Source organism: Oenanthe melanoleuca, chromosome 10 (assembly GCF_029582105.1).
Source record: "Oenanthe melanoleuca isolate GR-GAL-2019-014 chromosome 10, OMel1.0, whole genome shotgun sequence".
Classification (NCBI taxonomy): domain Eukaryota; kingdom Metazoa; phylum Chordata; class Aves; order Passeriformes; family Muscicapidae; genus Oenanthe; species Oenanthe melanoleuca.
In genome coordinates this window covers 8,196,369-8,212,918 of record NC_079344.1, presented here as the reverse complement: position 1 = coordinate 8,212,918, position 16,550 = coordinate 8,196,369, and the positions used below count along the sequence as shown (strand labels likewise).

At 44.5% G+C, this 16,550-nt stretch overlaps 1 protein-coding gene across 1 annotated transcript; it reads right to left on the bottom strand.

The window, feature by feature from the left end:
- Positions 1–1,405: 1,405 nt before the first annotated feature.
- WHAMM (WASP homolog associated with actin, golgi membranes and microtubules) lies at positions 1,406–15,044 on the bottom strand. Its single transcript, XM_056499630.1, has 10 exons — positions 14,423–15,044; positions 11,507–11,680; positions 10,068–10,218; positions 9,432–9,601; positions 8,621–8,786; positions 7,481–7,668; positions 6,010–6,096; positions 5,830–5,925; positions 4,938–5,463; positions 1,406–2,713 (listed from the first exon to the last, which is right to left on the bottom strand). The coding sequence occupies exons 1-10, from the start codon at positions 14,963–14,965 to the stop codon at positions 2,427–2,429; spliced, it is 2,388 nt and encodes a 795-aa protein (XP_056355605.1). The 5' UTR covers positions 14,966–15,044; the 3' UTR covers positions 1,406–2,426.
- Between the last annotated feature and the right edge of the window lie 1,506 nt (positions 15,045–16,550).

The following is a 16,550-nucleotide window of genomic DNA, read 5'->3' as shown; positions in this document are numbered from 1 at the left end:
TGTTTGTTAGAAAGGTTTTCCTACCATTACCCTGAATCATTTCAGCTGTAATTTAAGCCCTTTTTCTCCCTGTGAACACACAGAACAAATTACTTCCCTCCTCTTCACAGCAGCCTCTTATGAATTTGAAAACTTCTCTCTCACCTTCCTCTCTTTAGGCTAATGCCAGTGCTTTTGGTGTTTACCTTGGCCATGCTTCTGACATCCAGAATTGGTGATCCAGCAGCTACTCTGCTGAGTAGATCCATTAAATTTTGGTAGTGAACCAGGCAGTGAGGATTACTTCATAGGGGCAAAATCTTCTACACCAACCAGAAAACTGCAGCATTGGATTTCCCACAGAGCAGACCTGCTGGCTGTCCAGCAAGTGAAATGGGTTCAGAAAACACGTGGGTTCAGCAGTTTCTGAGTGAGTTTTCAAGGATATTTTTCAGCCTGGTATGTAGAGCTCTGTTGGACACATGAGATCAGACCAGATGAGCTTCAGACATGGTTACAAAAGAAACCCATAAGCAGGAGAAATCCCTGTCCAGTGGTGCTGATCCTCAGATGGCCTCTCTTGAGTAAAACTGCTGCTGTTAAACACACAAAAGCTCTAAGATTTGCTGGATAAATTGCAACTCACTTAATTCTCTACATACCTTAAGCTGTGTTCAGCTTCCTGGGAACACAAGAAGAGTAAATCAGTAAAGGGCAGGAGGTACCAGCCAGGGGGAGACAGCCAAGCCTCTGCACCCTTTATCCAGCTTTAAATAACTGCACCACTAAAGGGCATGGCCTGGGAGAGCTCTCAGCTCTCAGCCCCAGCACCACCCCCTGGGCTGAGCACCCCTTCTGCCCAGGGTATCCTTGGGGAAGAAATCTTTGCTCTCACAGGACCAGATTTTGTCTATGGGAAGTGCCCAGGATTTGGGGTGGGTTCTGCCCAGCCCAGCTCAGGGGGCAGCAGGGTGCTGTGAGCACCTCCACAGTATCTCCTTGGGAGACGTGAGTAACACCTGACCTGTGCTGATATTCCTTTTGTCTCTGTTTGGTTTGATAGCAGTGGACAAAAAAAGGTAGTTTTTTCTCATATCCAAACAGCAGTAGGTGCTTAAACATTAAAAAATGAACTCCCAGCTGCTGCTTCTGCTTCTCGCATGAAAACTGCTGCATACATATTTACTGTGCTGATTAAACAGATCTGCTGCTCTTCAGTGAAACAGGGAATTAAAGCACTGCATTTTCAATTTTGTTACCAAATTACAATTCATAAATATTTGGGAAAATAAGGGCATTTACATATACCATTAGTGAGAGTGCAGTTGCTGTATGGCTGCCACTTGCTATCAAAACCCAGGGTACCATGGTATAAATAATGCTCAGTTCATAGCAGTATCCTAAAATGACAGCACGCTGAATCCACTTCTTCTGTCAAGATATATTTTTATTAAGGGTCAGTATAAACTTCAAAAAAATAACTTCAATCATTCTTGCCACTATCTACCCAGAATAGCAAGAAAGTCTCTAAATTGAATGTAGCTGAATTTTTAAACAGTCAGCTTCCAGGCACAATGTAAATACCTGCCATTTATAAGGCCATCAGGTAATTTAAATTCATGAGAGTAGCTATAAACATATATTGAAGTTCTCAGTGGAGAAATGCAGCCCTGCATTACAGGACTAAATCCTGAAAAATATTGTACACAATATTTTGCCTTTCCTTCATGTTGACAGGTCATTCTAAATGTAAATGTATGAAAAACATTTAACATCTAAAAATTCTCTACACTTAGTCTTTCAGCTAAAAAAGTAAACTTTTCAATAATTACTTCAGTAGTGTTTATTTCAAACTTGAAACTGATTTTTCCAATCAGTATTATCAAGCCATCCATAAGTGCACACTTTCTAACATGATGATAAATAGAGTATCCAGATATTTAAGAGTGTATTACACAAGAAAATTGTTTAAGAATTTTCTGGACAATGGAGGTAGGACTGAAAAATTCCAGATTCCGCTAAATTTTCTGGTCTGCCTCTGTCACCACAGATTTGTTCCTACTTTCATCTGACAAAAGAGATTTTCAGTTATTTTTTTACTCCTTAAACTTTGTTGTGATAGCATTACCTACTGTGTAGTAACAATCTAAATAATGTATATTTCAATCCAGCATTTTAGCTGTCTTCAGATATGGTGAAAACACTACACGGTTGAGCCAGGAGCACCTATTAGTACAAGCATAATTTGGAGTATGATTTGCCATGCAAAAATATGAATCTGTCGCTCCTACAGAAAATCAGCAGGATTCTTTTACTTTACAAGACATGTTGGACTATGAGAACACCACACACAATCACACAGTTCTTTCATTTTGAAAGGAACAGTCTTCTACAATGTGCAAAACGAGGCCCACACTCTGTTCCAGTCAGTAAGTCTGTCATACTCGTTAGCTGTCCCATTCTCCATTATTCTGATCGTTGTCCTCCTCTTCTTCAGAATCAGCAGACACTTTCTTAATTCTCTGCATGGCTGCCTTAATGCTTCTCTCCAGCTCATTAGGGGATCTTCTAGTGCCATCTCTCTCAGAATCTCGATTCACTTTCCTTAGTTTAACCCCTTGCCTGATGGCAGAGAGGATGTTGTCCTTCACAGAGGTGTATGGATTTGGCTGCTCTGCCCTTCGAAGGTGAACTTCACTGCGCTTCAGAGACGCCAAAACCTCATCCATGGAGCCTGCAACACATAAAACCACTGTCACCAGAAAGAAGAATGAGACAACCACTCTTAAGAGGTATGAAGCCCTACCCAAGTGTTAGGGCTCCTCCTTTAATCTTTGCTAGCAACAGGAAAAAGGATGGTCTGTTCTGGCACAGACTCTTTCAAGCTCTGGAACTGCTTTTAAAAACCAGTCATAGCTTTTATATCTTGAATTGAGAATCCAGTGCCTCCTCATCATTATATAAGGTTGTGCTCTAAGGAAGAAATTATACACAAAGGACAATGCTCTTTTTCATTACAACTTTATGGGCTTTCAAAAAAATTTCACTGAATCAAAACAATCTCTTGCACTCTGTGTTATAAACAACCCACCATCCCTCCTAGCTTGCCCAGAAGCCTGCTGAGACCATCAATTGCATTTTTGCTCAGCCAAGAGAAAAATGAAAGGATTTGAGGAGAAGGCTTTAAAGTGCACCACTGAAGTCACTGGGAGCCAGATCAGGCCCTATGCAGGCAGCTCTTTTCTGCATGGACTTAGAAAACAATTCCTATTTTACAACATGATTTAGATCTCAGGTGTGTGTTTCTGAACTTCAGACCATGAAGGACACCATACTGAGAGCTTCCACCAGACCTCCTGATACACACTAATTTGTGTTTTACTCCTTCTGCTGGACTCTTTGCTGCTTGCTCCAGACTGTCAGACAGGGAGGCTGTCTCCCTGGACAGCAATAGGTCCAGACCATCTGTGCCTCACAGCTACAAATATTTTTGCCATGCGCAGTGCACACAAGGTTATGTGATTAACATCAACCACTTGAAATGTAACATTCTGCTAAATCCTGTGGTACCTTCAGAGACTAAAAAGAATCAAAGACCCACTAGATTGCCATATAAAGCCTACAAGTAAGAAGTCTTAAGTCTGTCTGGTAAAAGATCAGTCACACAAACAAATTATAAAAGAAGCCTCTCCTGGGTTTTCACATATAAAGACATGAGTAGCCCATCACTAAAACAAATATGTTTATGAAGCTGTTTCAGTAAGTTCCCGTGGTAATTGAGCAATTGCTATTACAGCTAATGACATGATGGCTTTCTCCAGGAAATAGGTGTAAACAACAAATCAGATCTCTCCAATAAACAAAAAATACCTTTTCTTATCCAAAAATAAAGACAACAATGTCAGGCTGTGTATGGCAGTAAATATAAGCTACCAGAAACAGCAATCCAACAGCAATCAGACTGCTATGGTATACAACTCCCATTGCTAATCAAGGCTTCTTAAGAGTTTTTGTGGTAGAGTTATGCCATGGATATCCCCTACTGGAGTCTGCACTGGATGCACAGTAGTTTGCCATGGTAACTCAACTGGCTCAGCCCTTCAGCTGCTTGGAAGAACAAAAAACGCTGAACTTCCCCTAGTATTTCTGCCTGTGGTTTGCCTCTTAACTGACAAGGTACAAAGGCTACTTGGATGTATTGTGAACAGCTGAAAAGGAAAAGGAATGTACCACGTTTAAAGACATTCTTCATTCTAGCATAAGCTCCACTGTGAAAAACAACAAAAAGGATTGCTGCCTTCCAGCTTAGATCAATCTCTGACATAGTCAAAATATCTGCTCACCTCAGAGACAAAAATAAACCTGTTAGCAGGATGCAACCAGTGCAGCCCTGGGAGGCTGCTGAGTTCTATTCTCATTCAAACTATCCTTCAATTGCCAAGTTCAGCCTTCAATTACACCTGCATGATCTTGCTAACAAAGAAAAGGTGTAACAGAGAGAATTTCTTCCCTACAAATATACTTGCCTTTCAAATCCTGGTTGAATTCTGCATGAATTCTCTTAGGAAACCTTTATTTAGAAACCAAGCAAATTGTAAGTGGACACAAGCTGTGCACACCTTAGAAAGGCAAGCAGCCCAATTACCAGCTCTGTAGTACATATATCATAAACACTAAAGTGTAGCTACAAATTTACCCACATTGGTCTTCTAATTGGAGCATCAAGACCCTGTGAAGTGTCTCAAACAGGACACACAAATCATTGTTACTCATTTAACATCCTGAGCGATGGTCAGCGTTACAATAACAATTGTATACAGTTTCTTAGACTAAGCTTTCCAAGAGCCTCATTCTCCTGATCAAAACTACACATTATTCCTGTCCAGAAGCAGAGGCAGGGAGACCACAAAAATATAAGAAATGCATTAAAAAGCACCAGTTGATGTAAGCCTACTTACCTATGCAATTATTGATAGACCTCCTGGATGAGTCATCCTGATTGTGCAGTGCAGGGTTTTCTGAGGGGCTATCACAGCTGAGGGGAAGTGGTTTATCCTCTGGTGCTGATGGTGCTTTTACTTGGAGAGGCAGGGGGGGAGCTGGGGGTGGAGGGGGCAAGGGAGGAGGAGGTGGAGGAGGAGGAGGAGGGGGTGGTGAGCATGGAGAGACCATCAAATCCTCACTGTGCTTTTGCTCTTCTGTGTCACCATCAGTAACAAAGATCTGGACAGGGATGTCTGCTGGGCTGTTCTGACACAAAGCTTTTGGTTCATCTTTGTCCTCCACAAGCAGAATGCTCTGTGGCTGCTCGAGAGCTGCCCTCACTCTGGGTGAGGGTTCAGGGGGCAGAACTGCTGGGGCTGTCCCTGGGCTCGATGCAGGTGGAGGGGACAGCACCACAGCCTGCTGAGGGATGCCTCGTGGCAACTTGGGGCTGAGAGGCTGGGGACGAGATGTTTTCAGAACAACATGAGCTGGACACTTCTGGAAAAGAAATCAAGGCAGGAGGTCACATCACAATTGGACTGGCCAAAACATCAATCCCAATGAGATAAAAAGCCAGAGACCTATCCTACTCACCCTTCAAGCACAAAATTCAACCCTGAATAAATTTAAATTAATAATAAAATATCTACTTCAAAGCCATTTCCTCATGTCTATTCTTTGCAAGAGAGTCCACACCTGGAAACTGTATCTTTAGGAGATTTAATCCTCTTTACTCTATACATAATCCTATTTTAGGTTATCCACAAGGTTGTCTCTGATTGGGACCATGCTCACACGTGAGCTATTGGTACTTTCTGACGTGTTCTGACACCATTTAGGACTACTGCAGCTCACAGTACTTGCCTCCCTATATACTTTCAGCCTCTCCAGTGTTTTCTGACGTTCCTGGCTTATCCAAGCTTTCTTCTTTTTCTCCTCTTCTTTTTGTTTGTCTCTCTTCTGCATTAAAACACAAGTAAGTGAGCCTTAGTGTGTGAAAACAAGCAGCTGCCAGACTGCCCAGGGCTGCTGTTGGGTACTCACTATCTGTATGCTGTGATGCTGCTGGAAGCGTTTCCTGCTCTCCTCTGCCTGCTGCAGCCGCTGCCGATGGCTGGCTTCACACTGATCCTGGGGGAAGAGCAGAATTCATGCAGCACTCAGTCAGTTCACATTTCCTGTGCACCAGCTGTGCCATTAACTCCTGTGCACAGGCCACTAAATAGCAACCACGCCTGGGTGCTTGGCAGAGCCAAGAAAGACGGCTAAGCTCAACTGGCATCAGATGTGAGACCCTGACGGTGAAGTCTGTGGGACTCCTTCATGGCTAAAGCAAATGTTCTCCCAATCAGCCATGTTTTTTCATGCTGCAGCAAAAATTATCCAGACATGACCTGAACTCCTCTGTCTTATAGTTTGGTTAAAAAAAAAAGACCAGAAAGACAAAAGAGAAGAAACAGAGATGAAAAGAAAATAAGAAACAAGCTCATGCAAAGACATGAGGAAGAAGGCAAGAAGGAAGCTAGAAGGGCACTACAAAAATACAAAGCTAGATTTTCCTCTCTTCCTTATTTGCCATAGCTCCCCAGTACAAAAGGCAGGGAAGCAAAGGTATGGGAAGCACAATGAATGTCTAGCAAGGATACTTTCTGTTAGAAACAAGTGCCACAGACAAGCTGCAGGCTTCATTTTCTCTGGGAGTCATTTTTTGTCTCTGTACAGAGGGAGATTATCCACATGGCTGGACAAGCATTTGCAAATCATGGGGCATTTGGCTTCAGTATTATACAACCAATAGACAGCAATTAAGTAAATGAAAACAGGAGCAAAAGAAGTGTCTGCCAAGGAAACAGTTACAGCAAGAGACAATGATGGCTCACAAAACATTTCCAATGTAACTCCCACTTTGTCCAGGCTACTGAGGGATAAAAGGTCAGACAGATTTGAACCTAAACTCTGCTCTCTGACCCAGCAGAACTGCAGATGTAAGGTAAACTCATATTACTAAGAAGGTTCATGAGAGTCAACTTGTGTCCTCCTAGTGTTCTGCTCTGGATGGGAAACAGAGGAAAAACTGCCCTTTGGACAGAACTGAGAGGTTGGAGAGAGAGAACTGCAGCTGTTAAAGTTTTCCCTTCCTTCTGTGCAAAGGTAAAGTATCAGTGTGTGGGTTGTCCTATCACTGCAGCTTCCTCCTGTACTGCAGCTGCTTTGGAAAAGGCTGCTAGGGCAAAGCTCCAGCTGGCCCCACAGGGCTTTGGTAAGGTCTAGCTGATGGGGGAACAGCTGGGTCACCCAGGTGCTCTCTTTCTAAGCCAGAGACACACTTGTACCACACCAGGGAGTGTAAAGCTGGCTTAAAATCACACTGCCCCTCTTTCTGCTTGCAGGCCTTGGCGCTGAGTCGTGAATTATCTTGTACGCTCCACCCAAACTTCCCTAATTGTTTCCTGTCCATCCCTCATGAGTCAAGCCATCAGCTGAAGAAAATGCACATCTCCAGGACTGCATTTACTTTTTTGTTCCTGAGGTAGGCTCTCCTGGCACAGACCGTCCCACGCTTTGTCTCCAACTGCTTTGTCTTCTGCCTCAGCATCGTCATTGCTGACAAGTTAGCGTAATGTTGTCCCATGGTCTGTTCAATGACCTTGAGCTCCTCAGGATTTTCACATGTATCATAGTAAACAACTTCATCCTGTTTCTCTAAAAAGGCATTTGGCATTTTTTAAGAAACCAAAAATTGCCACAGTTATTTAAACATTTAAAGAGCTAATGACATTTTAAAAGCCACTGAAGGCAGTGAGTTAGTTATGAGTAAGAGCAAAGCTCCAGAGCCGAGCTGAGTCCTTCACAGTCATAGGCAAATATGTCATGTTACTCACAGGGGTGCTTTGCAGGATCAAATTTATGCTGTTAGCATTTGTTATTTAGCTTCCTCTTTCAAATGCCTCCCTGTGTTTTAACTCCTACCTTCACCAACTGGAGTTTTCCTGGAAAATGGGAGACTCTTCTGATCAACACTCGATGTCTTATTTTACTATTTACCACGCTTCAGTTATGTAACAAGTGGCAGCAATGTTTACTTCACAGTGTACATGGTAACAGAGAATTCATAAGCACAAAATAAGAACACAACTGGTGCCTAACTTGGTATAACTATGCCACAAAGAGACACTTAAACTGGAAGACAGTAGTATTCAGGTACCATTCCAGCTATAACCACCTCTTTTTGTCATTATAGGATGCATTTTGTAATTTTTACATGTTAGATTAGAATAGATTATGATGAACTACAGGACCTATTTCAGCAGGCTCACAATACCCACTTTCTGTGCATAGATCTTGCAGCTATTAGAGCAGTTAAGCATTGTCAATATAAATTACTCCATGCTAAACCAAGGCATGCACATACCACAGCTGCTGGCAAGATGAGCAACCAGTGTGGCTTTTTCTTTAAAACTTGTGTTATCAAATTAGTGTCTAATTAATCAAAAGACAAAATATCAGATGGTGCCACAGCATTAATGTTTTCCAGCAACACTTTCTACTAGCAAGACCCAAGCAATGATAAATTTTTTTAAAATCGAGAACAGAGAACGAAGGCTATGTCACTTCTGTGTTCTGAATATGTGCTTAAATAATATCTTAGTCTCACCTTTAATCTGTCTCTTTATAGTGTCCAACTGTACAATAAGCAGCATCTCTTCATGTTTCAATACTTCAAGCTGTACATTGTATAATTCCAGCTGTATTTCATAATACTGTATTTCCAGCTCCTCCACTATACTTAAATTCTCTTCTTGTTCACCAAGATTCTCCATCTGTAACAGAAAATAAAAAGCATCAGTAACAAAATATGCACACATGAAACATGTCTGGATGCACAAATGCTTGTAAGAAGCCTGGTATAACTGGCAGCTGCTTTGGTATGGAAAACAACAGAGCATTAGAAATGGCTTGGAGCAGAAACTCAGAGGACCAGAGTGCTTTATTAACCTAAGGTATAAATTTACCTTAAGTTTACCAGGAAAGACTTCATTATAATCTGCACAAATGATAGTGCTGCTGAAAACAATTATATATGGTACACTACACTGCTCTTGGAAAATAAATATCAGGTACTCCTAGCAGCATCAAAGATGAATATTAAATAATTAATTTTTCAGTGTCCTCTGAAAATAACATCTGGTCTTTATCTCCCTAAAACTAAACAATTTCAAAGATTATTATCACTAAGGATACTTGAACTGTAAAAGCAAGTATCTTAAGCTTTGCTGAGTGTCCTCAAACATGCAGGAGCAATTTAAAAACTGCAGGCATGCTTTTCCACAACATAAAACCATGCTGAAAACCTAAATTGTTTCATAGACAAAGACTTCAAAAGCCTACTCTCATGACCATTTCGGTAGGTTTTGATCAGCCCTTCAAAGAACAGCAACCAAAAAGGAGGCTTTGTAAGGTCTTACGAGTTTCTGAATGCCACTTCTCTTCTGTTTCAGGCACAACTCTCGTGCCCTCAGATGCTGAAGGGTTTCTTTTGCTAACATATATTTCAGGTTCTCTAGTCGTGGCAAAGCTGATGCCCAGGCGGTTTTACCAAATCTCTCCTCATCTTGCTCCATCTGTTTGTGCATTGCTGTAGATGTAAACATGGCAGTAAAACATGAGAAATGCAGCGTACTAATAGCCCTTGTGCATTTCTGAAGTATTAAAAATGCTAATCTTATTAAATGATTTCTGAAGCTTTAGAAATTACAAGATTACAAGGTTGATCTAATACATGTAAGTAAAATACTTCAATGCACCATGGAAACATACCCTAACAGTTGCACAGCAACATACTCTGTTCACATGCTGAAATCCTTGCATATCAAGCTTTAAAAGCACCCATGGCTTTTGTGCAGAGGTTTGCAGCCATAAGTCTCAGGCAAGTCAAATCCAAGTTGCAAAACAAATTGGTTAAAAGATATAAATCTTAAGTGAATAAAGCATTTTTTTCTTAAGCTGGACACTCACCCAAACCTCAAATTCTGCACAAAGAAGAGCTCTCAGTCATCAAAGTTAGGTATTACACAACCTTTTGTGTAAATCATTCTGATTACCTGCCAGAGCCTTTACAGTTTCCTTGAAGTAGTTCACTGTGATATCCTGAATGGAGCACACAGCACTCTCAGCTCGCTTAGTCCATTCTTCAGCATCCTTCTGCAACGCTGCTACTCTTCTAGGCCCCAAATTATCATACTGCAAAGACTTCTGCAAGGACAAAAAATTCTGTTACCACCTGGTTCCCACTGAGGTGCAGCCACACTGTGCTACACTTGGAGATATTTCAAGCATGGTGGCAAACATGACTTTCCCCTCACCTGTCACAAAGTGAATCACTGCTCATTCCTATTTCTCACTCTCTAGGCTAATTCAGAATCTTTGTTCCCCAATCCTGACCTCACATTTGGATTAATTTACTTCTTAAAATATTTTAAAACTATCATCTTTAAATTACATCTAACATAAGTGTTTTTTATTGTTACTAAAAGTAACTCTTCTATGTGCAATGTTCTATTTTTCCCCACGTGTTGACAGCACATTGCACCAGCAGGTTCTCCAGTTTGGCAGTTCTTTCACACAGGAACAGGAATACAGAAAAGAAACGTAACAGAATGTTTTCAAGTCCACAAAGGAGACATGAGCACAAGTCCAGTATTCAAATATATTTTTAAAATAATTATATTTCAAATGAACCTAAATATCCTTTACAGTTTTTTTTTTCTTCTAATAAGTACTTGGTTTCATTCTTTCCAATTTCAACTTTAAATTTCAGAACAGTACATTGAACATTATATTGTCACAGGTTTAGACCTTCAGTATCCAAGAACCTTAATCTAAACTTAAAACTGTTCTGCTCTTTTTGAGAACATTAACAGCTCACTTTAATTTTAAGGAAAATCAACATAGTACATGGCTGTCATTTTCAGGGGCATCCTAACTTTCAGAATGTGCTTCCAATTTAAGATGCACGTAAAATAACTGAATGCAGTGACAACTGATATGTCTGCAGCTCTAGCAGGCTGTAGCAGTAATAGAAAACTCCTTTGAGTGGGAAGGTCTCCTCTGTCTTCTGTTCTACCTCCTCAACTGAGTTAATCTGGTGCATCAACATTCCTGGGGGGTGACATTCTCAATGTCAAAAACTAATCCCATGGAAGGTGGCACAACAAAGGCTACTTATATCACAGCAAATTCAACCTCCCAGATTCTAAACCCCAGGGAGGTGAAGCCTGGGATATTCTCCTTTTAAATGGGACACTGGTTTGGAAGTCAGCTGCAGATCTAGTCAAGCTATTATCATGGACTCCGAGATCCTCTGGGAGTGGCTCTGCCTTTACTCTGAATTCGTCAGTCATGCTTGGTGGTTTGGCAGAGGAAGAAAAAGCAGGTGCAGACAGAAGTGGGGAATATTACATGATATGAGCCTGAACTGCTACAGGAGCAGCTGATGACCCACTATGTAGCTTGGCCTTTCACTTTGTAAAGGCAGACTTACCAGGATTTCCAGTTTGTACAGTGTTGCCAGCTCTCGCATATCTCTGAAGGGCTGCAGTAAATACTGGTAGAATTGTGTTGCCATGGTGACCAAATCCTGATAAGCTTCATCTTCTTCTTCATAAACCTTCATCAAAGCCACCATTGTGTCAGCACTTTTATGCTGCTGCAGAACCTAGTGGGATAAAAGGTAAATCAGACACGGTTGCTTTGCATTGGGTGTGCTGGATGCTGCCAGGCTCCAGTGGAAGCACCTGTCCTCCACAGCCAGGACTTCCCACTGCACAGAGGCCTGTGCCAGGCACTCTGAGCCACACCAGATGAAAATACCTCCAACACCACACTGTTAAAGGCACTAATTGCTGCACATTCATTTCATCAGGAGCCTGTAAGGAGCTTCCTGCCTGTGGCATCTTCCAGAAACATTCTAATAACTGTGTGCAGATGACTTGGCTGCTGCTTTTTATAAACGTAAATGGGAATTTTGGGAAGTCTGTTCTGGAAGGACAAGCAAGGTATTCTTAAACTAGCTGTTGCATTGCTTCCACAATTACTAAATGCCTGCTAATGAGTTTCTGGATCCAGAATTTCTGACTTCAGGCACAGAAAAAAACAGATTGGCACTTACTTCTGATACACCCTGCAGTTAAATTCCTTTAACATTTGTATAATTTATAACAGCTTATTCTAACCTCAGTTGTAGTGGTATTACACTTTGTAAGTCATAATTCTTCCATGGAATTACTGCCTTTTGGTACACTAGCCCTTTTTATTTCCTTCTATGACAAAATAAAAAGTTGGGGATTTCCCCTCAATTGCCTTTGTTTACTGGTACCAATCAAGGCTTCAATGATTTTTCTTTGACACCAGCTGGCAGTGACCATGGCATGCTCTACATGCCAGGATAGAGTGAGCTGGCTGAGAGAACACAGCTAAGTTCCACAGAGAAACAGACCTTCCTGGAAGGACAGTGTGTGCTCTGCAGCTCCATAAAGAGGGAAGGGGATGGGAGGGGTCTGTGTGCTACCAGTAATGAGAAAAATCATTAAAAAGAATAAGCTTGGGTTGTGTCACAACTGAAGAGCACTGAAATTAAACCATCACCTTTGCTCTTGCCAGCTGAGTCTGGGTAAGACAGCAGAGTTCCCATGTATGGAGGAATTTCCCCAGAGAAAATCTGAGGAAGTCAGCTCAAGGGCATTTCCCACCCATCCTGCCTGCAGGCACAGGCAAGACAGGGGAACAAGAGAATCTGAACTGCAACATTTTTGATAAACCCATGAGCGTGGCAGCCTCTTGGGCCTCCCCAGGAGCTTGAGGTAGCTCAGACACAGTCCAAGGGCACACCTGCAGCAATTTCAGAGTCTGTTTCTGCCCCACTATAGAAGCCAAATACAAATGCAAGCGCTGACTAACTGATTCCTATTCTAAAAGCAAGAACTGAGGGTCATACTGGAGGATGCTTAGAGTGAGTAGAGGGGAAGTATTAGTGAAGGACATTAATGTAAAAAGGAAAAAGGATGATCAGGTACTCCAGGTTGGTTTAATGTCTATAGTTGAATCTTCCATAACTTGGTCTAGACTACAGTGTAACGAATTTATGTCCCTGTCAGGCTTCCAAGTACATCACCACTCTACAAAATGCTCAGCCATATCTAAAATATAGCTGGAAATCACACAGAGGCACCAAGCTGTACTTCAAAATCAAGCCCCAAATTGCCACAGAGCTGAACATGCTTGTGCTGCTTCCAAAAGAATGTGTGCCTGGAATGTATTTCTAACTGGGCTGGGAACTGTCAGTGACAGACACTGACTTTTGTATACAACAAGACACATGTTCATGTAAACTAAAGCTGTGTTTTTAAAAACAGTGTCTGTCTGAAAAAGTAGTTTCAACTGTTAAATACTGCAATAGGAAAGAGAAGGCTTAAGTCAACTATCATAATTTTCCTCCAAACCATGATCACTTTCATAAAACAATTTTCAGCTTACTGTGCCAAAAAATAGACTGTAAACAGGTACTGCAAGAAACAGCAGCAGCACACTGGTGAGCCTGAACTCTCTGTAACTCGTGAACATTCCGATGCCCTAACTGCAACTCTGCTACAACACACCACCCTTTGAATTTATGCTTAAAGGGGAAAAGATCCAGGAGCACATCCACAGCAAGAAGAAACCTAAGATATCAAATGAAGAAAGTGCTAACATTATCATTACTTCAATCATTAGGGCAGAGTTTGACACTTAAAAAAAGAACAAACCCGCACAGAATTTCTTTGAATACAAACCACTTATTTGTATAGGACCAGGACTAAGTTTGGTCTTAATAAAAGACTGAGAATCCCCCAGTTGCAAGCATTACTGCAAACATGTTGTCTGAGACCTTCACAGGGAGGTTAGAAAATTAGCACATGATTGTATTCTCCTCTTCGGTTACTGTTCCAGCCATTGCCCAACACTGCTGGATGTTTTTAGCAATGTGTTTTTGTGGGAGTGCCTGCAGCTTAAGTAAGAGCCCCACTGCCTTACACTGACTGCCCACACAGAGGTGGCTTATTCCCCAGTTAATAAAGGTGCACTTATAACACCGACGACAGTGCTTTAAAAGTTGACTTCGTGGCTTCTAGACAATAAAGAAGCCGTTTGTGTAAGCACAAATCTGGACACTGAACAACACCAATCAATGACTTGGTCACCCTCGCTCACGAGAGTCCGGCGACACCAATGAAGCCTCGCAGCAGCAGCGGCTGCCGGGCTTACCGCGCCAGGCGAGCACGGGGCACCAGGCTGAGGCTCGGACGGGCGCAGCCCTGAGCTGAGCTGCAGCACCGAGCGCTGCGGACAGCCCTGCACCGAGGGGCCCCTTCTCCTGCCCCCGGCGCGGCTCCTTCCGCCCGCCCCGGCCCGCGGCCCGTACCCGCCGCAGGGCCTCCTTGGCCCGGGCCAGGTGCCCGCGCAGCGCCTTCCCGCGCAGCTCGTGGAGGCTCTCGAAGTACTCGTCGTCGCAGCAGCGGTCGGCGGCGAAGAGCGCGTCCAGCACCAGGCGGGCGCCGCAGAGCTCCAGGGCCCAGCCCAGGTACAGCTCCAGCGCCCGGCACAGCTCCTGCAGCTCGGCCTCGTCCGGCGCGGCGCCGCCGGGGAACAGCAGCGCCCAGAGCCCGCCGGCGGCCGCGCCGGGCAGCGCGGGCGGCAGCTCGGGGAAGGCGGGCTCCAGGCGCGGGCACACGGCCGACAGCTGCCGGTGGACGCCGCGCAGGGCCGGCGCCGAGAAGAGCCCGGCCCAGCTCTGCGGGGCCTGCTCCGCCGCCTCCGCGCGCCCGTGGCAGGTCACCGCGAACGCGCCCTCCGCGCCGTTCCAGCCCACGAGGAAGCGCAGCCGCGGCGGCGGCTGCTGAGGCTCGGCGAAGGCGGTGTCGCGCACGGCCACCCACCCCTCCAGGCTGTCGGGCTGCGGCTCCATCGCGACAGCGGCGACAGCGGCGCCCGGGCCCCGGAGCGAAACAGAAACCGAGCGCCAGGCGGGGCGGGGCGGGGCCGCGAGTGCGTCACAGCAGGGCCCGCGCTCATTGGCGGGAGTGACAGGGCCGGGGTCAGAGGGGGCGGGGCCGAGACAGAGGCGGGGCCAGGGCGGCCCTCACGGCGGCCGTGGCAAATGAGCGGTGCGGCGTGGAAGGAGCGAGAGGGGCGGCCCCGGGAAAGGCCGTGTTTAAACGGGATCACGAGATGGGATGAGATCCCAAAAAGCATCGAGTTCCCGCCCTTCTGCCATGGGCACGGACTCCTTCCACTACGCCAAGTTGTTCAGAGCTCCATGCTGGCCCTGAGCGCCTTCAGGGATGGGACATCCGCACCTTCCCTGGGCAACCAGTGCCAGGGCCTCACCATCCTCACAGTAAAGAATTTCTTCCCCATATGTAACCTAAAACTACTCTCAATTTGAAGCCATTCTCCCTTGTCCTGTCAATACATGTGCTTGCAAATAATCTCGCCCCATATTTCCTGTGTGCTCCCTTCAGGTACGGGCAGGGGAAAGCTTTGTGAATACGCCGCTGTTCCTGTGAGGAGAGGCGGGCAGGGAGCGCGGGACGCGGCCCCCGAGGGGCGGGTTTCTTCCCTCCTGTTATTCCTGTGGTCCCCGCAAAAGTCCACGTGTTGTTGCTTTCTCCACAGCCAGGCAAACCCCTGGCTCCTTCCCCGCGCTGCCTTTAGCCAGAACCCGAGCCCTGGGGCCCTGTGCCCACAAAGAGCCAAAGGAGGCTTGTGCTGACACCCGGCTCAGCCCCGAGGTCACCGTGCTTTGTGTCAACGGCGCCCAAACGCTGCCTCACGGCACCGAGGGGAGCAAAGAGCAGCGGGGTGATCGAGCAAGAGCAGCGTCACTGCTCTCTTATTCAAGCCCTGTGTCCAAGGCAGAGTGTAATTCACTATCCACCAAATGTTATATTCCAGTCCTGGCAGCAAAGCTGACAATTTTTCGAAAAATTAAGGCCTACAAGATAGCACAGGTTAACACAAAGCAAAAGCCAGCTCTCATTTGAAAAAATTAATCAAATCTGTCAGATAGCATAAATGTTAACGTTTCAGCAAGGGCTGCATCACTTATTGGAAACACTTCTGCTCCAATCTCTCAGATGATAGAAGCACTGTTAGCGGTAATGAGATCGTGCCTACATGGGCAATTAACTTGTGATTCCTCACCAAACAGCAAACAATTGCACTGCTAGAAAAGTGAGGAAATGACACCAAGATAATTGGAAAAGGAGGAAAAAGCAGAGCTGTGTCAAGAGCTAATAGACATTGTCCCTTGTGGTGTCCCCTGAGCTCAAGCCATATAGAATACAACGTTCTCAAACGTGCTTAAAAATCTAGTGCCAGCAGGGCTGGCTCGGTAGTGTGTTCACAAGCAGCAGCCTGTGTGTGCTGGACAGCTGTGGGTTTGAGCAGATTCACAAAGCTCAAGTGCTACAGCAGTCATGATAATCAGTGGTAATAGACAGCCTGTTTTTTATCAGGTTGACCCCTACTGAGCACAGACTGAAGGGATA

What these genes read in the sequence shown, in the direction of transcription:
- WHAMM (XM_056499630.1), bottom strand. Translation starts at nt 14,965, where the DNA reads ATGGAGCCGCAGCCCGACAGCCTGGAGGGGTGGGTGGCCGTGCGCGAC. An exon ending in GAAGTGGCATTCAGAAACTC is followed by an intron (nt 8,787 to 9,431) that starts GTAAGACCTTAC and finishes TTTCTGTTACAG; the next exon opens with ATGGAGAATCTTGGTGAACA. An exon ending in CCTACCTCAGGAACAAAAAA is followed by an intron (nt 6,097 to 7,480) that starts GTAAATGCAGTC and finishes CTCTTCCCCCAG; the next exon opens with GATCAGTGTGAAGCCAGCCA.